We start from the raw sequence: 24,355 nt of genomic DNA on the forward strand, positions 1-24,355 counted from the left end.
CTCCGGACGCGCAGGCTCAGCGGCCATGGCTCACGGGCCTAGCCGCTTCGCGGCATGTGGGATCTTCCTGGACCGGGGCACGAACCCGCATCCCCTGCATCGGCAGGCGGACTCTCAACCACTGCGCCACCAGGGAAGCCCTCTCATGAACTTTTGTATTTCTTCAGTGTCAGTTTTTACTTCTCCTTTTTCATTTCTAATTCTATTGATTTGAGTTTTTCCCTTTTTTCTTGATGAGCCTGACTAATGTTTTATGAATTTTGTTTATCATCGCAAAGAACCAGCTTTTAGTTTTATTGATCTTTGGTATTGATTCCTTCATTTCCTTTTCTGATCTTATCTTTATGATTTCTTTCCTTCTGCTAACTTTGGATTTTTGTTCTTCTTTCTCTAATTGCTTTAGGTGTAAGTTTAGGTTGCTTTTTTTAGATGTTTCTTGTTTCTTGATGTAGGATTCTACTGCTATCGACTTCCCTCTTAGGACTGTTATTGCTGCATCCCAGAGGCTTTGGGTTGTTGAGTTTTCATTGTCATTTGTTTCTAGGTATTTTTTTTATTTCCTCTTTGATTTCTTCAGTCATCTCTTGGTTATTAAGTAGCGTATTTTTTAGCCACCATGTTTTTGTATTTTTTAAAGATTTTTTTCTGTAATTGATATCTAGTCTCTAATGTTGTGGTTGGAAAAGATACTTTATACAATTTCAATTTTCTTAAATTTACCAAGGCTTGATGTGTGAACCAAGATATAATCTATCCTGGAGAATGTTCCATGAGTGCTTTAGAAGAAAGTGTATTCTGTTGTTGTTGGATGGAATGTCCTATAAATATCGATTAAGTCCATCTTATTTAATGTATCATTTAAAGCTTGTGTTTCCTTATTTATTTTCATTTTGAATGATCTATCCATTGGTGAAAGTCAGGTGTTAAAGTCGCCTGCTGTGACTGTGTTACTGTCGATTTCCCCTTTTATGACTGTTAGCCTTTGCCTTATGTATTGAGGTGCTCCTATGTTGGGTGCATAAATATTTACAATTGTTATATCTTCTTCTTTGATTGATCCCTTGATCATTACATAGTGTCCTTCTTTGTCTCTTGTAGTAGTCTTTATTTTAAATTCTATTTTGTCTGATAAAAGAATTGCTACTCCAGCTTTCTTTTGATATCCATTTGCATGGAATTTTTTCCATGCCCTCACTTTCAGTTTGTATGTGTCCCTAGGTCTGAAGTGGGTCTCTTGTAGACAGCATGTACATGGGTCTTGTTTTTGTATCCATTCAGCCAGTCTACTTCTTTTGGTTGGAGAATTTAATCCATTTACATTTAATGTAGTTTTTGATATGTATGTTCCTATTACCATTTTCTTAATTGTTTTGGTTTGTTATTGTAGGTCTTTTCCTTCTCTTGTGTTTCCTGCCTAGAGAAGTTCCTTTAGCATTTGTTGTAAAGCTGGTGTGGTGGTGCTGAATTCTCTTAACTTTTGCCTGTCTGTAAAGTTTTTAACTTCTCCATCGAATCTGCATGAGATCCTTGCTGGGTAGATTAATCTTGGTTGTAGGTTTTTCCCTTCATAACTTTAAATATGTCCTGCCACTCCTGAAAGATCTGGCTTGCAGAGTTTCTGCTGAAAGATCGGATGTTAACCATATAGGGATTCCCTTGTATGTTATTTGTTGTTTTTCCCTTGTTGCCTTTAATATTTTTTCTTTGTATTTAATTTTTGATAGTTTGATTAATATGTGTCTTGGTGTGTTTCTCCTTGGATTTCTCCTGTATGGGACTCTCTGCATTTCCTGGACTTGATTGACTATTTCCTTTCCCATATTAGGGAAGTTTTCAACTAATATCTCTTCAAATATTTTCTCAGTCTCTCTTTTTCTCTTCTTCTTCTTGGTCCCATATAATTCGAGTTTTGGTGCATTTAATGTTGTCCCAGAGGTCTCTGAGATTGTCCTCAAATCTTTTCATTCTTTTTTCCTTATTCTGCTCTGTGGTAGTTATTTCCAATATTTTATCTTCCAGGTCACTTATCCATTTTCTGCCTCAGTTATTCTGCTATTGATTCCTTCTAGAGAATTTTTAATTTCATTTATTGTGTTGTTCCTCATTGTTTGCTCTTTAGTTCTTATAGGTCCTTGTTTAACATTTCTTGTATTTTCTCCATTCTATTTCCAAGATTTTTGATCATCTTTACTATCATTACTCTGAATTCTTTTTCAGCTGGGCTGCCTATTTCATCTTCATTTGTTTGGTCTGGTGGGTTTTTACCTTGTTCCTTCATCTGCTGTGTGTTTCTCTGTCTTCTCATTTTGCTTAACTTACTGGGGGTCTCCTTTTCTCAGGCTGCACTTTTGTAGTTCCCATTGTTTTTGGTGTCTATCCCTACTGGCCAAGGTTGGTTCAGTGGGTTGTATAGGCTTCCTGGTGAAGAGGACTGGTGCCTGTGTTCTGGTGGAAGAGGCTGGATCTTGTCTTTCTCCTGTGCATGACCATGTCCAGTGGTGTGTTTTGGGGTGTCTGTGGCCTTATTATGATTTTAGGCAGCCTCTCTGCTAATGGCTGTGGTTGTGTTCTTGTCTTGTTGATTGTTTGGCATAGGGTGTCCAGCACTGTAACTTGCTGGTCATTAAGTGGAGCTGGGTTTTAGCATTGAGATGGAGATCTGTGGGAGAGCTTTTGCCATTTTAGATTATGTGGAGCCAGGAGGTCTCTGGTGGACCAATGTCCTGAACTCAGCTCTCCCACCTCAGAGGCACAGGCCTGACATCTGGCCGGAGCACCAAGACCCTGTCAGTCACATGGCTCAGAAGAAAAGGGAGTAAAAAAGAAAGAAAGAAATAAGATAAAATAAAGTTATTAAAGTAAAAAAGTTATGAAAAATAAAAGAAAATAAAAAGTAATTAAAAAAATAAAGAATGAAGAGAGCAACCAAACTAAAAAACAAATCCACCAATGATAACAAGAGCTATAAACTATATAAAAAAATGACCCAAAAGCAGAAAAGAAAAAACGGACACACAGAACCCTAGGACAAATGGTAAAAGTAAAGGTATAGAGACAAAATCACACAAAGATACATACACATACACACTCACAAAAAGAGTAAAAGAAAAAAATATATATCTATATTTTAAAAAAAAGGAAGATAGCAACCAAATCAATAAACAAATCTACCAATGATAATAAACTCTAAATACTAAACTGATATAAACATAAAACCGGAAACAAATTAGATGCAGAAAGAAAACCCCAAGTCTACAGTTGCTCCCAAAATCCGCCACCTCAATTTTGGGATGATTCGTTGTCTATTCAGGTATTCTAGAGATGTTGTGTACATCAAGTTGATTGTAAGAGATTTAATCTGCTGCTCCTGAGGCTGCTGGGAGAAATTCTCCTTTCTCTTTTTTGTTTGCACAGCTCCTGGAGTTCAGCTTTGGATTTGGCCCCGTCTCTGCGTGTAGGTCACCTGAGGGCATCTGTCCCCTGCTCAGACAGGATGGGGTTAAAGTAGCAGCTGATTAGGGGGCTCTCTCTCATTCAGGCCGGGGGGAGGGTGGGGTATGGAATGCAGGGAAAGTCTGCAGCAGCAGAGGCTGGTGTGACATTGCAACAGCCTGAGATGCACCGTGTGTTCTCCCAGGTGAGTTGTCCCTGGATCACGGGACCCTGGCAGTGGCGGGATGCACAGGCTCCCAGGAGTGGAGGAGTGGATAATGACCTGTGCTTGCACACAGAGTTTTTGGTGGCTGCAGGAGCAGCCTTAGCATCTCATGCCTGTCTCTGCAGTCTGCGCTGATAGCCGCGGCTCATGTCCATTTCTGGAGCTCGTTTAGGCGGTACTCTGAATGTCCTCTCCTTGTGCACCCTGAAACAATGGTCTCTTTCCTCTTAGGCAGTTCCAGACTTTTTCCTGGACTCCCTCCTGGCTAGCTGTGGTGCACTAGCCCCCTTCAGGCTGTGTTCATGCAGCCAACCCCAGTCCTCACCCTGGGATACGACCTCCAAAGCCCAAACCTCAGCTCCCAGCCCCCACCTGCTCCAGCGGGTGAGCAGACAAGCCTCTCAGGCTGGTGAGTGCTGGTCGGCACCAATCATCTGAGTGTGGGAATCTCTCCTCTTTGCCCTCTGCACCCCTATTGCTGTGCTCTCCTCCATGGCTCCGAAGCTTTCTCCCCACCACCCGTGTCCACCAGTGAAGGGGCTTCCTAGTATGTGGAAACATTTCCTCCTTCACAGCTCCCTCCCAGAGGTGCAGGTCCCATCCCTATTCATTTGTCTATGTTGTTTTCTTTTTTCTTTTGCCCTACCCAGGTACGTGGGTAGTTTCTTGACTTTTGGGAAGTCTGAGGTCTTCTGCCAGTGTTCAGTAGGAGTTGTTCTACATGTAGATATATTTCTGATGCATTTGTGGGGAGGAAGGTGATCTCCACATCTTACTCCTCCACTATCTTGGAGGTCTCTCCGCTATATTTATTATTAGTACTTTTGCCCTTTACCCTTTACACTAGAGTTAAGTGGTTAATGTACAGCAGAGCATCTAACTATATTAAACAATACATGGGGAAAAATAAGTCTCTGGTTTTCACTCATGAAAATTTGCTACACCAAAGGATTTTTGAGCAGAGAAGTAACATATTACTTACATTTTGACGTGATCAACTTTGTCAGGTTGGTAAATTGACCAAAAGAAAGTAAGGGTGGAATTAGGAAAATCAGTTAGGAGGCTGTTGGACAAATCCAGGTAAGAAGTGACTGTGGCTTGGAGTTGGGTCTCTTTGGGTGGTGGGAATTGTTTAGATTCTATTTTGGAGACAGAGAGACAACAGTATTTTCTGACAGATTGGGTGTGCCATGTAAGAGAAAGAGAGGGGTCAAGGATGAGAAATATTTGTTCTAATATCTTTCAGTTGGTTGTCAATCAATGTCCACACATTAGCAGATCATGCCCATTTTGTACTAAGTTTCTAGATTTTTGTTGGTTGCTTAATTCTTCTCCATCAGAGACTTTAGTGCATGCTTGGAAAAACTGAAATGAATAATTCATTCTCAGAGTTTAAGAAATTCTCTTTCAAAATGCTAAGTAAAAATTCAGCCATTGGTCAATTCGCTGATTTGACTATAAACATGAGAGGAAGACAAAGGCACAATCTTCTGGCTTTATGTATTTAGATGTTCATCCTTTACTTAATGTACAATCATTATAATGTTGGTCTTTTGAAAAGAATTCATTTATTCAAAAACCCTTTGACGAGTGACCACTATATAGCAAACATTTTGCTAGTGCCAGAGACCCAGACAACACTGAGGCAAATTCCCTACTCTCAAGGAGCCTGCCATCTAGTGGAAGATGCAGAAATGTAATTGAGTAGGAGAATAAAATGAGATTAGTGATAGAACAGTGGTGGCTAGAAAGTTCCAAGAGGTCATTGAAGATGGCACAACTTAATTGTATCTAGAGAATTCAGAAAAACTTGTAGAAAGAGGAGGAGTTTACAAATAATTATGTAGGGAGCTGAGATGGGCATTCCAGATAAAGGAAGCACCATGTTGGGAGAAGAAAAGAGAATGGCCCATTTGGATGATCGCGCAGATATTAAGGCTAGAGGTTTTGGAGAATGTGCATGAGTGGTGAAAGATGAGTCTTGAAAGAAAAGCGTGTTATATCTTGAACACCTTTAGTTATGACAATGTGAGGTTTGAAATGAATCCTGTAGGCAATGGGAAGTAGCAAAAAGGTTCTCAGCAGGAGAACAAGTTGATTAGATTAAGGCTTTAGAAAGGTTATTCTGGCAAGGCTGTGTAGGATACATTGGAAAGAGAGGAGACCCAGGCCTGGGGAATCAGTTGGTATACTGCAGTAGTCCTAACAAGGAGTGATGAGGTCCTGCCTTGAGCAGTGTGGAGAGAGAGGAGAAGACATATAGAAGAGCTACTTTGAAGGTATACTTAGTCCAGCTTGGTTGAGAACAACATATGGGTGACTAGCAATGTCTAAGATGATGCAAGTAATCTGTATTTGGAAACTGAATAGATGACAACACATTATTCCATGTCAAGGAGTAATAGGAAGAGAAGCATTTTGAGTGGAATGGTGTGTTCAGAGTTTAAGAACTGATGGTGTAGCTAGGTGGAGATAACTAAAAAGCTATTTGAATTTCTGAGTAAAACCTGGGTGGTAAATTAAATGCCACTAATGAAAACTATCTTAGAGCTTAACCTATAATTTTCTTAGAAATATAGGAATTTGTTTTCATATCCTTAATAGCAATGGCAAAAACTTTTAGCTATACATATATTTAATCAGAATATTATTTTCATATCCCTGAATAGTAATGAAAAAACCTTTTAGCTACACATATAATTAATAAATGTATTTTATACATACCTATATTAAACAAAACAAGACAAAACCCAAAAAAGCAAATTGAGCGACAGAGAGGTTGTCTTGCAACAATTACAGTGAAACCCTGCTGGAAGCATTGCAAATGGAAATTACATTTTGGGAAGTATATATGTCAATATGTAGCAAGAGTTATAAAGATGATCATATGATTTTGCCTAGTAATCCTACTCCTGATGATTAAAAGCAAAAGATTCAGTGTATTTAATGAAAATTTACCTTATAGATGTGGTTTACATAAAAATAAGTTAAAAGGGAATGGTTTAATGTGTCTGTGTATGTGTTTATTCAGAGTAGAAACAGGAAGATTATGAAGAAACATGGCAGCATATTTACATAGATGTAAAAATAGTCTTTATAATTGTCTCAACTCTGCAAACATATATATACCGATAGGTACTCATTGAAGAAAAATAAAAATGAAAACAGTCAGAATGGTAAGATTATAGATAATTTCCTTTTTCTTTTTTCCAAAATAAAGTTTTTCTGAGGACAACTTTTCAAAATCTTTTAAAAAGGTATGTATTAAGTTAAAATAAGGCAAACCTGTGCATATAGACAGGCTCCAATCATCATTATTGAAATGTTTCTTGGGTATGTGGGGAGGCTGGTGTAAAGAAAGGCGATCACTTGAATGAGGGCAGAGGAGAGAAATAAGAAGATTAAGGCAGAGGAGTGAGGAACTCAGGGAAGCAACAGCATCCCTTCACCTCCCTAAGGTATCACTGGGCTTAGGATCCACAGTGGTGGAAGCCTCACGTCACAGCTGATGTTACATGAGGCAGGTGGGGGAGATGGACCACAGGGACCACTCCACCTTGTTTCCTTTACACTGTCCCTGTGCTGGGCCATGACACTGGCATGTGTGCAGTGGAAGGTTTTAATTTAGACTGGTGGCAGGAGATGAGACCACTATGTTTCTTCTGTGCACGTATTTGGTTTCACGGACACATTAACCACAGGAGGAGGAGAAAAGGCCACAAGGTGTTGGGTTAGTATGAGTGGGGACAAAGGAACTTTTTTTTTCAACCAAAGAAAGCATCAGTATTGCAAAGACTTTCCGTGATTCCACACCCACCTCGAAAGCGCCCTCTCACCACAGGAAGTGCGCTGATCATTGGAGGAATAAAAGAGACTGAAAGGATCAGTTCCTCAGCCTCTCGCTGCACAGCTCATCAGGACCTCAGCCATGAGACTTCTCATCCTGGCCTTCCTCGGGATCTGCTGTCTCGCTGCATACACTGTGGAAGGTAAGTCAAAAGCTTATTTATGAGATAAGGAGCATCTATGTATGCAGGCAGTGGCCACACATTTTGGTTTTAACTCAGGCTTTGACTGGAGTATACTTTCTCCGACCTAAGCCTCAGGCTTCCCATGTGCAAAATGGGAATAATTTGACTCTAGGAGACTGTAGATTTCGAAGATAAAACTTGGTTACAGTCTGGGCTCCTATTTTTCACAATTGGGTGATTTGGGGTAAATTTCTTCGCCTCTCTGTGCCTGTGCTTACTTATCTATAAGAAGAATGTAATAACCGATACCCTTACCTGGGATTAAAATGAGGTAAATCTTATGATCACTTATCAGGTTTCCACACAAGTCCTAACTTCTTGATTAATGTTAGTTGTGGAATGGTGATGACGATTGTATATACCTTTGAAGCTTTTGCCTATTTAATATTGACCTTGATAAATTCTCAAAAATTTTGAGAGTTCACAAAGTGGGATTGAAGTAGATGGTTTATGTTCTGAAACAAAGCAATGTTCTATTAAAACAAAAATGACTGGTAGCTCACACCTTTACACCCAGGAAATCAATTTTAAATTAAATGTGTAAGAGAGTCTGTTATTACTGCTCTGAATGTTGTTCCCACTGATGATCAATTTCTTGAGTTTATAAGAGACCATAAGTGCTAACAAATATCAACATCTTATATACAGTCAGATAAGCCTACAAGACATACCCAGATGAGACTTAACTACACTGAGACTTACCTGAGCATTCTACACATATTTCTTCAAAGATCATTTTTTCCAAGCTGGTTGGAGTATATTTCTCCTTGTGGCTCTGGCCACAAGAGGGAATATCCTTTGGGCATAATTAATGTGTCAGTTAACTCTCCTTTCAACCTCCTAATCCGTAGACTTATTACTTAGACTAGAATATCTGAACCTGATCGTGGATGCCAAGGGTGTCCGTAAATAGAGATGGCAATATCTGGAACTCCCTAAAATTGTGCCCCAAATTAAAAAAAAATATTGATGAAACAAAAACTTTAGGCCAAATGTCTTAACCATGGCTGGCTGGCATTTGTCTGAGAAAACAGGCTGCCATTTGGTAGAAACCCATGTACGGGTAGGGGAAATAAGACTGAGGAAGGCTGTAGACACTTGGGTATTTCCCTCTTTCACTGCGTTCAGCGACAGTTCAGCATTAAAAGTAAGTTGGCAAATGTAGAGGATTAAGAATGTGTAGGCTGGATATTGTGTGATGGAGAGAAGGAGAGCTGAAGAGCAATGGTAGTGGACACCTGGTCAGTTTCATGTTTATAAAAAGCCTTCTGATACCAGCAACACTATAGCTCAAACTTCATCAACATTGGCTATTATTTAAGATGCTTTTTTGCTGAATATTTCTCTGAGAAATATTCTCTGAGAATACTTGCTTCCCTGAGTAGCAAATGCCAGTCTCCAGCTTAGGAATAAATCAGCACTTAGAAACCCTTTTTAGATTTTAGAAAACCCTTACTATTATTAACTCTCCCAAGTTATTTTCCCTTCTCCAATGTAAGATGTTCTCTAAACTTAGAAGGTTTAATCCTCCGGGGCCATTTCTATTGAGGATGAGTATTTAATGAACTACTTCCCTTACATATTTCACATTTTACCATTTAAAATGAGGACACCTTTATTTATTCAGTCAAAAATGAACTACCTCTCCCACATTTAGTGTTGCCTTCCCCAAATTACTCTTTATCAGATCACTCTTTATTTTATTTACAGCACTCTAACATTGATAGTATTAACAATTATATTTTATTTTTGTTTGTTTGGTTTTCTTTACCAGGTGTGGGGACTGAAGTCCTAGACAAGAACATCTGTGTGAGTCTGACTACCCGGCGACTGCCAATTAAAAACATCAAGACCTACACCATCAAGGAGGGCCCCATGAAAGCAGTGATGTGAGTTGCTCTCCCCCAAATCTGGGCTTGATGGAACACAGTATATAGAAATGCTGCCCTCCTCAGGAAAAATGTCAACAAGGAGGAAAACCTCAACATAGCCAATAGTCTTTCTGTTCTTCCATATGAACCATGCCTTTACGTAGCCCCAAACAATGTTTATGACAAAAAATTGGCAACCGAGTGAAGACTATCACCCTCCTTTCTGCTTTATCTTAGCAGAAGAATCTAACTGGGAACCAGATGAATAGTATGCTCAGTCCCGAGGGTTAGGTTTAGAGTTGGCTGTTTCAGATCAGGATTTGACCATAGAGACACACTGGTGTGGGATGCCTTCCTTCCCATCCTTCCCCTTCCCTGCCTTTCTCTGCCCTTATGGTGGGCTGGAGTAGAGTGCCATATTTTATCAGTTGCCATATCTCGAGGAATAGTGTCAACAACTAGCCTTCATGGTACCGTTCTCTTTCCAGGATCTCATCTTCAGAATAGTAACTCTTCCCAACACACAATTGCAACTTTACCCCCAAAACTATGATAAAGAAATTACGTTTTGTCCAGAAAATAAGATGAGTGTGTTTTAATTTGGAAAAGAAGATGATATGTAATAATTGGACTAGATGACCTCAAATGTCCAGTTTAATTACATCACCTGGTAGCAATGATGAGAAAAGGAGCCTGCAAGTTATGCTGAACCAGGGATCTGGGTATTACCTGGAGCTATTTCTCAGTTATGGGAAAATAGATTGCAGAGGAAAGATTTTCATTTATGTTCTCCTGAATCTGAAAGACTGTTTTGTCCAGTCATTTCTGCACAAGATCTCTTATATATGATCTGATCTTAACTTCTGGTCCCAAGACTTTGAGGATGTGACTAACTTTGTCTATTTTTTCTTTGCATTGCAGATTTATTACCAGACGTGGCCTTAAAGTCTGTGCTGATCCACAAGTTGAATGGGTGAACAAAGCAGTCCGAACAATAAAGTCCACCAGGAGAAATGTGAGCCAGACCAAGCCTACAGGAGCCCAACAATCCAGCAATACAGCTGTGACCCTGAGTGGGTAGTGACCCTCTGGCATCTTGTCCCCTCACTAGCCAGGCAGCTCATTTCCCTTTAAAGCTCATGGACTAATTACATTATATTCACCTTTTATAAAGTGCTGCTTGAGTCAAATTATTTTTTTAATATTTTTATGTCTTTCATATTCATTTAGATGCTCTAATTAATAAATATTTATTATTAAGAATAGTCCCAAAGTTTATTCATTACATATTGGGAAAAATAATACATCATTTGTGTTCTGTTTCTGTCCTAACTGTACTTTGTTGATGGTATCCATAATGGGAGAGATTTTGGTCAGTGTTTATCAGCGATGAAAGATATATTCATCATTTTTAGGTTCTAGAGTGAAATGGTTCTCTACACATGAGTCATAGTTGGCACCTCTGATAATGACAATTTAATATCTATTTCAACCTACACATGAGTCATAGTTGACACCTGTGATAATGACAATTTAATATCTATTTCAGCCTGTCTTCATAATGGAGTTCTTTTTTTATGGAATAAGCAAGAAAATCATCCAACAATTATTTGGTCCCCATACTGAGGGTTTGCTACTCAAAAAGTGGCTTCATTCAAGTTTGATCTGGAGCAAACACATACCTCTGTGTTTCATTTGATGTCCTGTAAAGGAAAGAAAACAAATATAACTTGCCACTTCTTTCATTTGCCAAAGTAGCAAGGATTAGACTTTTGATGAAAGGATACTTTATTCAAACAAAAATCAGTTCTCCTCAAATTGGGCAATGATCTCACTGTCTTTCTGTGATTTCCATAATTGTCACTACTCTAGTTATCATACAAGTCATGCTTTTTTTTTTTTTTTGCCAGTAAGGTTATAACATCCCAAACTGTCACCAGTAACATTTTTTGCATGTGATCACAATTTGCAGTAAAGTTTTAATTAAAGTTACTTCATCTGGTCACTAAACACCCCAGACTCATGCCCTCCTGTTCTTATTAAATTTCTAATTTGCTTCGTGTTTAAGACTCTACTATCCAAGTAGCTGATGATGTACACGTTCACTTCTATCTGACTTTAAATAGTTAAGAACTGATCAGGCCTTGATAACTTCAAGGGAAGAGAAAGGACTAACTGTTTTCTAGTCCTAAGGGGACACTCCACAATGTCAAGTATTTTTAGAGTGTTACCTGAGGGCAGTTTGTTGGAATCAGCTTTACTTCTAATCTCATCCAACTAGTGAACCACAGAGGAAACCATTAAAACACTTCCTCATAGTGAAATGTGGGGTCATCTATCCTTCCCTATTGCTATTTGCCCACAATAACTTTCAAAGCTGGTTTTTAAGAAAACACTGAGAAGAAAACACCTGTTTTATGAGGGGTGAAACATAGCAAAGTCAAGTCACAGAAAATGAAAGGAAAGTTTCCTTAATGAGCATGTACTTGCATTCCCCAAATGTCTCTCAAACCCTAGAGGTTTTCATGAGTTAATAATAATACGACATGTGGAAGGATATGGGTAAACACAGTTTACTAACTTGGCACATTATCTAAGGTGGCTATGTGATGCTAAGTGGTTTCAACCAAATAGTGCACGTAACTTTTAACTAACTGACTCGATGTTTTGAATCATTTAGGTAGGACCTGTGTCTACTAACTATAGTGCTGTGGTTTAATGGATTTCAATTCAATTCAAAGAAATAATCTAAGAAGAAGAGATCTCAAAATATTAATTTTTTTTAGTGGCTGGTGACCCCCCTTTTGTGCTCTTGTGGTGTCTTATACTTAACTTTAGCCTAAAACTTACCAATTTATATTGAAATTGCTTATTTGCCTGTCTGTGCTTCCCCCACCCCAATCCTGAAATTAGACTGGAAGCTGCTTGTGTGTATTATTACACCAGGTCCCCAGTGCCTAGCATAGAACTGTGTGTGGGGAGTCAATTGATATTTGTTGGATGAATGGGAGGAATAACATATATTACATTATTTCCTTCATTCTACTCTTTCATATTTCTAAAATTATATATAACACAAAATAAACTTTATTAACAGAAAGTTCAATTCAGCAAACATTTTTGGGTACTTGCTATAAGACAGTCACTGTGTTAAGCTTGGTATACATCAAGATAAGTAAAACACCACTTCTGCTCTCCAGGAAATCATAGTCCAGTGGATGACATTATGATGTAAGAAAACCAATTGTAGTCGAGCGTTTGAAACAGGTAATAATATGGGCATGCTCAAGAGAGAAGGGAATAATTATCCTGAGAATGTTCTCTAAATTTTTTTCTGAATTTATATATAATTATGAATGACTATTATTAATAAGAAATGGAGGATGCATCCTAAGTTTGAAGAAAGATGGTGTCACGTATTTCTCTCTTCTCTAGGAAATTCTTCCACTGTGATTGTAACATTTGTAGCGTATTCTATTCTTTCCTAGATATTTGATGTAACAATCAAGTGAGTATAAAACAATCAAGTGAGTTACTGCAATTTAATTGGTGAGAAAACTGAGCCACAGAGAGCTTGATTGTCTTGGCTAAGAGCACACAGTTATTGAGAAACTGAGCCTGATCTCAGATAGCAACTTTCTATGATATCTCAGCCTCAGGAAGGAGAGTGATAATGTACAAGTCTTCTTAGAGTGGGTATGATGTAGGCAATCTCTGAGCAGGGCCACATTATCTCACCAGTCTCAGATTTTTACAAATAAATTAGAAGTATTTGAAGACTATAACAAGTACTTCCCATTTGCCTTTTTCTATGCAATTATTTAAAAAATATTTTTATTTTATCAAAGTAATACATGAACATGGTCAAAAGTTTAAGTAGTACAAAAGGAGTACTAATGAAAATGGATAATTTCCTGCCCTATTCTTCCTGTTTTCTAACCTTCCTCCTCACAGACAACTGCTTTAACTCTTTTAGCTGATGGTTCTTCTGATAGTCACCTTCAAATCACCAATGTTTGGTCACCATTAATTCCTGGGCTATGAATTTGGGGCATTGTTTGTGGCTGCCTTTATGATACACGAGGATTTAGTTCACTTCTTCCATTCTCTACATATAATTATGTTGATATTTTAATTATCTATGTTTGTAGATTTAGGTAATATACCTATCATTTATTTCTTATTTGGTCAACTGTGGACAATACTTCTTGACTTTCCATTTTGTAATATTGTTCTGTTGTCTATAGCAAATACTTAAATAGTTTTTACTATGTAACCAGCACTATTTCATTGATTTGCAAATGTTAAGACATTTAATCACATTATAGACCTCAGTTAAAGACAAAACACCTAAGACATAAACTATTGGCTTGTGTTGAATAGAGCTCAGATTTGAACCCATGGAAACCTGGCTCCAAGTTCATGCTCTTGACCACTATGTCATGCTGCCTTCGTTGCTTTAGGAGCCAGTTTCCTGAAGACCAAACCATATGTAATATATCCATGAAAAGTCTACTAAGACCTACATGATTTAACCAACCTAATTAATTAATTAGCTCATTCATTCAGTAAATATTTGTTGAGGGTCTATTATATGCCAGAGGCTGTAACCATAAGCAGAACAAAGCCCCTGCTTTCACAGAGCTTACATTCTGATAAGATGTGCCTTCTATTCCTTACTCCAGGGTATTTATTTATTTATTTATATTTATTTTTTTATATTGAAGTACAGTTGATTTACAATGTTGTGTTATTACTGCTGTACAGCAAAGTGATTCAGTTTTTTATATATGTGTATATTATATATGTATATTCTTTTTTATATTCTTTCCCATTATGGTTTATCACAGGAGATTGAATATAGTTCTCTGTGCTATACAGTAGGATTTTGTTTTTTATCCATTCTATATATAATCGTTTGCATCTGCTAACCCCAACCTTCCACTCCACCCCAGAGTTCTTTTATCTACTCACTCAACCAACAGATTCTTACTGAGTGCCTAACGTAGTTCAGACACTTTGCTGAGCACTGGAACGCAGTGGTGAAACCAGACACAATCCTCACCTTCAGGGAGCTTACCCAACTAAGCAGACAATTTCAACAATACTGTAACCTGTGATGATAGGGGAAGCAGGGAGTGTGAAGTTTGGGCAGACAGGAGCAAACCTGTCCAGGTCTTAGCAGGTGGAGAGGGTCAGGACAGGCTTCCCCTTGAAAATACCTTTTAACCTGAGACCAAAAGAATGAGTCAGAGTTATCCAGGGGAGTTCAGTGCAATCCAGGCAAAGGAACAAGCAACACATGAAAAGACCAGCAGGCGAGAGAAATCCAGATGCATTAAGGAAATGAAAGTAGTTTAATATGACTGAGGGACAAAGCTAAGCTTTGACAAAAAAGAGAGTGTGAGCAAAAGGTGAGGTTAGAGAGATGGAGGAGATCACCAATGGCTTTGTCTGCCAGGTGGAGGAGTTTTACTCCATCCTAAAGGTAGTGGGAAATGACGCTGGCTGCCAGGTGGTAAACGGTGTGCAGAGAGGAAGACAGGAGCTGGGAAGACAGTTGGGAAGTGGCTCTGGGCTTGATAACTTTTGAACTTGGCCTGGCATGCTGTGACACATTTTTCCTTTTCCTCATGTTTTTTTTCTGCTTAGCCCAAGAGCACATTAACGATGCATAATTGCCTAACTCTGGCTGTGTAGCCCCGCTGTACATGCCAAATGCCTCAGACCAGCAAATCCAATCACTGCTTCTTTGGATGTGGGGAGCCAGGTTTGAGATGGGAGAATATTGCATTTATGGGACTTGCTTTATTATTTACACTTTTTTATTGGCTGAGCTGAGATTGGATCTGTGTAGTCAAGATTGAAGCCAACCACCAAGAGGAAGGGGAAGGCAGGGTTGAGAGGCAATAAACTTGATATCAGTTATTCAATTTTCTGAATATTTGTGGAGCACCTGCCTACTACAAGGAGCACAGGATCTAGTCTGCTATCATAAAGCCCATGATCTCATGGGGAGAAAGTGCAGTCACCGAAGCCTTTCCCACTTGAATGTTCCAAACAACTTAGCTCAGGGCTCACCTCCTCTTAGAGACCTTTCTGATGTCCCCAGCCTAGGTGACACCCCTCTCATGGGCCCATTCAGCCCCTGGGCTTACCTCTACTATCATTCATATTACTCTGAAATACAAATTTATTTTTCTTTACTTTCTATCTTACTTAGTAGTCAGGGTAGGGACTGCAAATTTGATCTCTGTGTAGCTAGTACCTGGTATAGTGCCTGGCACATCATAGGCTTCCAATAAATTTTTGGGGAATATACACTACATTATACGTATCTGTACCTTAGCAGTTATCATAAAGAGCTATAGGAATGCAGAAGAGAGAATATTTAAATCTGTGCTGGGAAAGTTAGGAAAAGCTCTGCAGAAAAGGTGATATAAAAACTGTACCTTTAAACCTGAGAAGAAAAATGCCAGGATGAAACAGTAGGGGTGGACACTCCTGCCAGAGGGAACTGTGTGAATGAGAAAGAACAGAGGCAGGTAAATCAAGGCCTGTTCAGGGAAACTGCTCATTTCTGGGGTAGCTGGGATATAGAGCTCAGGAATCACAGAGGAAAGGAAGCCAAGGCTAGATTGAGATCACTCAGAGTGCCATGCCAAAGGGTGTGATTTTAAATAGTGGGTCCCAGGGAGCAGCATAATCAGATTTGACTTGGAGGAGGGCAGAAAATGGTTGAGGGTGGAGGGGAATAGTGAAGTGAACACTGAGTCAGGTTGGAAAAGATGGGTCCAGGCTGGAGGATATGGTGGCCTGAATTAGGCTGTAGCAGTGAGGGGCCTGAGACAGAATTAGAATGGCTTGGTTATCAACTGGATGTGGAGAATAAGTTAGTTGGAGGAGTTGAAACTGCACTGAGGTTTCCAGCTTGGGTGGATGGTTAAGAAACAGCACGACTGATTTGTAAGATTTTAGTGTGGTTACTAATAGACTCTGAAGAAAATAAATAGTACCAAGGAAGAGATGCAGAGAAGGAGGAGGTCTGAAAGATGAAAAAACTGATTATCAACCTTAATACTCAAATAATTCAGACTTAAAGCCCAAACTACATTTCTATCCCTGTTTGACAGACTATCTTTTTACAAGGATGAGGTAAAAATAAAACTGAATATCTGTGAAACCTTATGCCCCTTGGGGAAAAAAGGTATACATAAAGGGAATACAGTATCCACTGGGTGAGTCACCAGTGTTATTTTAAGAGGGATTTGTCACATGGCAGTGAGAGGCAGAGAGGGGCAAAGATATGAATCCATAATGGGAAAAAAAAAAAAAGAAATGAGGTGAAAGAAAAGGTTTTGTGTGGGAGTTAGGAGTGCCCAAGCATGACAGCAAGGTGGAGTTTGATGAGAGAGGTCGAGGGAGAAGGTCAAAAAGATTTTTTTCTTTCTTTGGGAGGAAGTAGTAAAAATTGGGACAGACTGCTGAAAGTGGAAGGCCAGAGCGGTGACCTGGAATTATTATTTTGGAAGCTAGGAAGGAAATTTAGAGGAATCTCTGCTGAGAGAAATTTGCACCCCCCCCCACCGCCTCTCCCCTCAATCCTTCCAAAAGAAATTTCAATCAAATACAAGTAATATATGTTGATTTCCTTTCACACTGTGCTACCTAGAGTAATTGCTAAGGCTGTATAATTTGCTTCCTCCTGAAACTTGTGATTTCTCTCATCAAGGTGGAACTGCTGAATGAGGTATTTGGGAAGAAGTTTCACATTATAGAGTAAGGAAACAAAAGGCCACATGGCTAGACTGAGATGATCTTAACCAGGAGCACCAGGTGCTGTATGACGGAAGAGTGGATTCCCATTTCTCTGAAGCCTGGGTAGAGGAGATGCGTGGGTGCAGAGATGGGTGGGTGAGAGGAGTATTGGCAAATTAACCTGTCATAAGCAGCGGGTGAAAGAGGAGAGAAGACTAGTCGAGTGCTCTCTCTATCTTTCTCTCTCTCCCCTTCTTGCTCTCTGGGGTAGACACTGATGTGGTAGTTAGAAGTGTAGCTCTGCCTGGTATGCATTTGTATACTGGCTTTACCACTTACTATATAGGTGACCATGGGGAAATTCTTCAATTTCTCTGTGCCTTAGGTTGCCTCATTTATAAAATTAGAATAATAATAGTGCTGATTTCATAGGATTATTACGAGGGTCAAAACACTTAAAACAGAGCCTGGCACATAGTGAAGACTCAATAAATGATAGCTTTTATTATCCCTAGTGGATAGGCTGGAATAGGAGGTGGTAAAATGGAGGATAGATTAAAAAAGGGAATAGATCAAGAATCTATAAGATTTCCTGTATGCTTACATTTACTGGTTGATGCTTCTGTCTTCACCATTTAGGCAAAACTGGATTTAATTTTCTATATTTTCTAAATAATTGTATTTAACTCATCAAGTCATAAATTGTTCTATGGAATATTTATACAATGAGAGCCTCCATTTAAAAAAAGGTACTATAGTCAAATGTATTTAGGAAATGATCATACCATCCTCCTTCTGTTGGAGAATCATGGTGACATAGCTTGTCAAAGTCTCTGAAAAGTACTATGAAAAAGATAGCCATTAAACCTCACTTAGCCCTGTGTGCCAGCTAAGAATTGTCACTTGCCATCTGCCTCTACAAGAATTAAGTCACTAGCCACTGCAGTTGCTGACCTTCAACACACCGTGAAAGGAGTTCAGTGTGGAGATCAGGAATGAGGCACTCTGCTCTGAGAAAAACTGGCAGAACAGGCCTTCAGATAAATATTTTCAGGAGATTTTATGAGCCCAAATTCTTGCATCTTCTCATATCCAGAAAAGCACTAAAATCATTAACGGAGACATCTGCTCCTTGTGACTAGCAGCAAGCCTCTGCCAAAATGTGTGCCTGATTGCATGTATCCCCCTTCACCAAAATCCATATAGACTGACCCCCAACCCACCTTTTCAGAGCAGTTTCTCGGAGCTATCTGAGAAGCTGTCTCTCAGGCTATAGTCCTTTTTTCGTCCCAAATAAAAACTTAACTCAAAATTCTCATGTTGTGCTTTTTTTTTTCTCCTCAATTGACAGGTGTTTCCTCAAGTTAACCTGAGTACAAAACTTCTTTCCATATACCATTGATAAAACATCCAAGAACATCTATTGAAACATAAATTCCTCAAAAGATTGAAGACTAAAAATCTCTCAGATCCATAATCCCAAAAGAATAAAACCGTAATCCATCAACAGCATCAACACAATCAGAAAAAGGAATCTGCTCCGTGTTCCCTCACTTATATCTCTGTAACCTGTTGGAGCCTGGAGTCCCATTTTTGGAAATGTCTGATCTTCTGGAGTGTGCTGTGTGGGTATGCGTGTGTTCATATAAGGTGCTCACAGACTCTTTGGTTCCTTTATGTTGTTAATTAATCAGGTACTGCCTAAAGTATCTACTTACTAGCACTCACTGAATATCTACTATGAATGAGAGATCATGCTAAGTATCAATACTTTGAGGCCAAAGTAGATATGTGAAGGGTTCTAAACTTTCCTCTTTTGGTGGCTTTGCTAATGCTCTTCATTGTGCCTGGAGAGTGACATTCTTCCTCCTCTTTCTCTTTCTCCAGTCATCAGTGTTCATCTCAGGTACCACTTTCTCTAAGAAACCTTTCCCTCTCCTTCCAACTGGATCTGATCTGTGGCTTCTCTGAACCTTCAGGACTTTCTTATGACATTCGTTTTACTCTGCTATGAGTTGTAGATATTTATGAACTACTTATCCCTCAAAAAAATGGAACTTTTGGCAGGAGGGACCGTGTCTTATTCATCCCTGTATTCTCTGTAGCACCAAAAACAGGGCTTTCCCATCCTCTGAGCTCAACATATAGCTGCTGAATTAGAACTATTAAAAGAAACATAAGACATAGTTGCCATCACTTAAGGTATTTAGTATGTGGTTGTGGAGATAATACCTACACATGAGGATGTAATAACAACAGAAGATAGAGGTGAATGATAATTGCCTAGTTAATGGAATGGTTGGAGGATGACAGTATGTTTCTTTAAAAGAATAAACTCCACTTGACTGGCAAGGCTGCCTGACATTCTGTATTGAGTGCAATCTTGAGGCGACTTCCTGGCTCAGTGGAAAGAGTGTTGTGATCAGTTACTGATGTCTGCCTTGTGTTATAAACTCACTAGTGGTGGCATGCATTTAGATGATTTGATGATGCTGGTAAGGTCAATGGTGTACGGGTTTCAGAGAAAGTGCAGGTTACTGTGGGTTGACTGCAGTAAGTCAACGAAAGCTTGTATGGGTAAAAAGACTTCAACCTGGCCATGGAAGATGAGTAGTACTTAAAAGCCAAAGAAAAGGAGTACAATAGGTGGCTGAGACCATCTGGATGGTCTGTATACATGACTGAACCTCATTAAAGCCTTTATATACATTTTAAGGTTCTGGAGTCCAGTGCGGAGGTCTGCTCATCTTGCAGTGCCCAAGACAAGCCTGCTGTGTGGCTGACAGGGTTTTGGTGCTCTAGCTGGGTGTCAGGCCTGAGCCTCTGAGATGGGAGGGCAGAGTTCAGGACATTGATCCACCAGAGACCTCCCAGCACCATGTAATATCAAACAGCAAAAGCTCTCTCAAAGACCTCCATCTCAACGCAAAGATCTCCAGCTCCAGCTCCACTCAACGACCAGCAAGCTACAGTGCTGGACACCCTATGCCAAACAACTAGAAAGACAGGAACACAATGCCACCCATTAGCAGAGAGGATGCCTAAAATCATAATAAGTTCACAGACACACCAAAACACACTACGGGACATGGTCCCCCCCATCAAACAGATGAGATCCAGCCTCATCCACCAGAACACAGGAACCAGCCCCCTCCAACAGGAAGCCTACACAACCCACTGAACAAACCTTAGCCACTAGGGGCAGACACCAAAAACAAAGGGAACTATGAGCCTGCAGCCTGCGAAAAGGAGATCCCAAACACAGTAAATTAAGCAAAATGAGAAGACAGAGAAATACACAGCAGACGAAGGAGCAAGGTAAAAACCCACCAGACCAAACAAATGAAGAGGAAATAGGCAACCTACCTGAAAAAGAATTCAGAATAATGATAGTAAAGATGATCTAAAATCTTGAAATAGAATGGAGAAAACAGAAGAAACATTTAACAAGGACCTTGAAAAACTAAAGGGCAAACAAACAATGATGAACAGCACAATAAATGAAATTTAAAATTCTCTAGAAGGAATCAATAACAGAATAACTGAGGGGGAAAAATGGATAAGTGACCTAGAAGATAAAATATTGGAAATAACTACCACAGAGCAGAATAAAGGAAAAAGAATGAAAAGAATTGAGGACAGTCTCAGAGACTTCTGGGACAACATTAAACACGCCAACATCCAAATAGTAGGGGTTCCAGAAGAAGAAGATAAAAAGAAAGGGACTGAGAAAATATTTGAAGAGTTTATAGTTGAAAACATCCCTAATATGGGAAAGGAAATAGTCAATCAAGTCCAGGAAGTACAGAGAGTCCCATATAGGTTAAATCCAAGGAGAAACATGCCAAGACACATATTAATCAAACTGTCAAAAATTAAATACAAAGAGAAAATATTAAAATCAGCAAGGGAAAAGCAGCAAATAACATACAAGGGAATCCCCATAAGGTTAACAACTGATAATTCAGCAGAAACTCTGCAAACCAGAAGGGAGTGGCAGGATATATTTAAAGTGATGAAAGGGGAAAACCTACAACCAAGATTATTCTATCCAACAAGGATCTCATTCCAATTCGATGGAGAAATTAGAACATTTACAGACAAGCAAAAGCTAAGAGAATTCAGCACCACCAAAACAACTCTACAGCAAAGGCTAAAGGAATTTCTCTAGGCAGGAAATACAAGAGAAGGGAAACACTTACAATAACAAACCCAAAACAATTAAGAAAATGGTCGAAGGAACACACATATCAATAACTATCTTAAGTGTAAATGGATTAAAGACATAGACTTTAATCCATTTACACTTAATACATAGACTGGCTGAATGGATACAAAAACAAGACTTGTTCATATGCTGTCTACAAGAGACCCACTTCAGACCTAGGGACACATACAGACTGAGAGTGAAGGAATGGAAAAAGATATTCCATGAAAATGGAAATCAAAAGAAAGCTGGAGTAGCAATTCTCATATCAGATAAAATAGACTTTAAAGTAAAGACTATTACAAGAGACAAAGAAGAACACTACAAAATTATCAAGGGATCAATCCAAGAAGAAGATATAACAATTGTAAATATTTATCCACCCAATATAGAAGCATCTCAATACATAATGCAAATGCTAACAGCCATAAAAGGGGAAATCAACAGTAACACAATCACAGTAGGGGACTTTAACATCCCAATTTCACCAATGGACAGATCATCCAAAATGAAAATAAATAAGGAAACAAAGCTTTAAATGATACGTTAAACAAGATGGACTTAATTGATATTTATAGGACACTCCATCCAAAAACAACAGAATACACTTTCCTCTCAAGTGCTCATGGAACATTCTCCGGGATAGATCATATCTTGGGTCGCAAATCAAGCCTTGGTAAATTTTAAAAAATTGAAATCATTTCAACTATCTTTTCCAACAACAACGCTATTACACTAGATATCAATTACAGGAAAAAATCTGTGAAAAATTCAAACACATGGAGGCTAAACAATACACTACCTAATGACCAAGAGATCACTGAATAAATCAAAGAGGAAATCAGAAAATACCTAGAAACAAATGACAACGAAAACACGATGACCCAAAACTTACAGGATGCAGCAAAAGCAGTTCTAAGAAGGAAGTTTATAGCAATACAATCCTACCTCAGGAAACAAGAAACATCTCCAACCTCACCTTACACCTAAAGCAATCAGAGAAAGAAGAACAAAAAAAGCCCAAAGTTAGCAGAAGGAAAGAAATCATAAAGATCATATCAGAAATAAATGAAAAAGAAATGAAGGAAACAATAGCAACAATAATAAAACTAAAAGCTGATTCTTTGAGAAGATAAACAAAATTGATAAACCACTAGCCAGACTCATCAGGAAAAAAAGGGAGAAGACTCAAATCAATAGAATTAGAAATGAGAAAGGAGAAGTAACAACTGACACTACAGAAATACAAAGGATCATGAGAGATTACTGCAAGCAACTATATGCCAATAAAATGGACAACCTGGAAGATATGGACAAATTCTTAGAAAAGTACAATCTCCAGAGACTGAACCAGGAAGAAATAGAAAATATAAACATACCAATCACAAGCACTGAAATAGAAACTGTGATAAAAAATCTTCCAACAAACCAAAGCCCAGGACCAGAAGGCATCACAGGCGAATTCTATCAAACATCTAGAGAAGAGCTAACGCCTATCCTTCTCAAACTCTTCCAAAATATAGCAGAGGGAGGAACACTCCCAAACTCATTCTATGAGGCCATCATCACCCTGATACCAAACCCAACAAAGATGTCACTAAAAAAAAAACTACAGACCAATAACACTGGCAAACATAGATGCAAAAATCCTAAACAAAATACTAGCAAACAGAATCCAACAGCACCTTAAAGGGATCATACACCATGATCAAGTGGGGTTTATCCCAGATATGCAAGGATTCTTCAATATATGCAAATCAATCAATGTCATACACCATATTAACAAATTGAAGGAAAAATACCATATGATCATCTCAATAGATGCAGAAAAAGATTTTGACAAAATTCAACACCGATTTATGACAAAAAACCTCCAAAAAGTAGGCATATAGGGAACTTGGAATAACCCTACCTAAGGAGACAAAAGACTTGTATGCAGAAAAGTATGACACTGATTAAAGAAATTAAAGATGATACAAACAGATGGAGATATGTACCATGTTCTTGGATTACAGGAATCGATATTGTGAAAATGACTATACTACCCAAAGCAATCTACAGATTCAATGCAATCCCTATAAAATTACCAAAGGCATTTTTTAAAGAACTGGAACAAAAAATCTTAAAATTTGTATGGAGACACAAAAGACCCCGAATAGCTAAAGCAGTCTTGAAAAAGAAAAATGGAGCTGGAGGAATCAGGCTCCCTGACTTCAGACTATACTACAAAGCTACAGTAATCAAGATGGTATGGTACTGGTACAAAAACAGAAATATAGATCAGTGTAACAGCATAGAAAGCACAGAGATAAACCCATGCAGATATGGTTACACTATCTTTGATAAAAAGAGGCAAGAATATACAATGGAGAAAAGACAGCCTCTTCAATAAGTGGTGCTTGGAAAAGTGGACAGCTACATGTAAAAGAATGAAAGTAGAACACTCCCTAACACCATACACAAAAATAAACTCAAAATGGATTAAAGATCTAAATGTAAGGCCAGACACTATCAAACTCTTATAGGAAAACATAGGCAGAACACTCTATGACATACATCACAGTAAGGTCCTTTTTGACCCACCTCCTAGAGAAATGGAAATAAAAACAAAAATAAACAAATGGAACCTAATGAAACTTAAACGCTTTTGCACAGCAAAGGAAACCATAAACAAGATGAAAAGACAACACTCAGAATGGGAGAAAATATTTGGAAACGAAACAACTGACAAAGGATTAATCTCCAAAGTATACCGGCAGCTCATCCAGCTCATTATGAAATAAACCAACAACTCAATCCCAAAGTGGGCAGAAGACCTAAATAGACGTCT

The 24,355-nt window shown here is 38.7% G+C and overlaps 1 protein-coding gene across 1 annotated transcript in view; it reads left to right on the forward strand.

Moving 5' to 3' along the window:
• LOC116744470 (lymphotactin-like) overlaps window positions 1-10,754 on the forward strand; it is a 65,793-nt gene extending 55,039 nt beyond the window's left edge. The window contains exons 2-4 of the mRNA XM_032614272.1: window positions 7,500-7,647; window positions 9,464-9,578; window positions 10,482-10,754. Of these exons, the coding sequence (XP_032470163.1) occupies window positions 7,587-7,647; window positions 9,464-9,578; window positions 10,482-10,641 (336 nt within the window). The 5' untranslated portion in view covers window positions 7,500-7,586 and the 3' untranslated portion in view covers window positions 10,642-10,754. The remainder of the gene's footprint in view (window positions 1-7,499; window positions 7,648-9,463; window positions 9,579-10,481) is intronic.
• The last annotated feature ends 13,601 nt before the right edge of the window (window positions 10,755-24,355 follow it).

The sequence above is a fragment of the Phocoena sinus genome, chromosome 1, assembly GCF_008692025.1.
Source record: "Phocoena sinus isolate mPhoSin1 chromosome 1, mPhoSin1.pri, whole genome shotgun sequence".
Lineage (NCBI taxonomy): Eukaryota > Metazoa > Chordata > Mammalia > Artiodactyla > Phocoenidae > Phocoena > Phocoena sinus.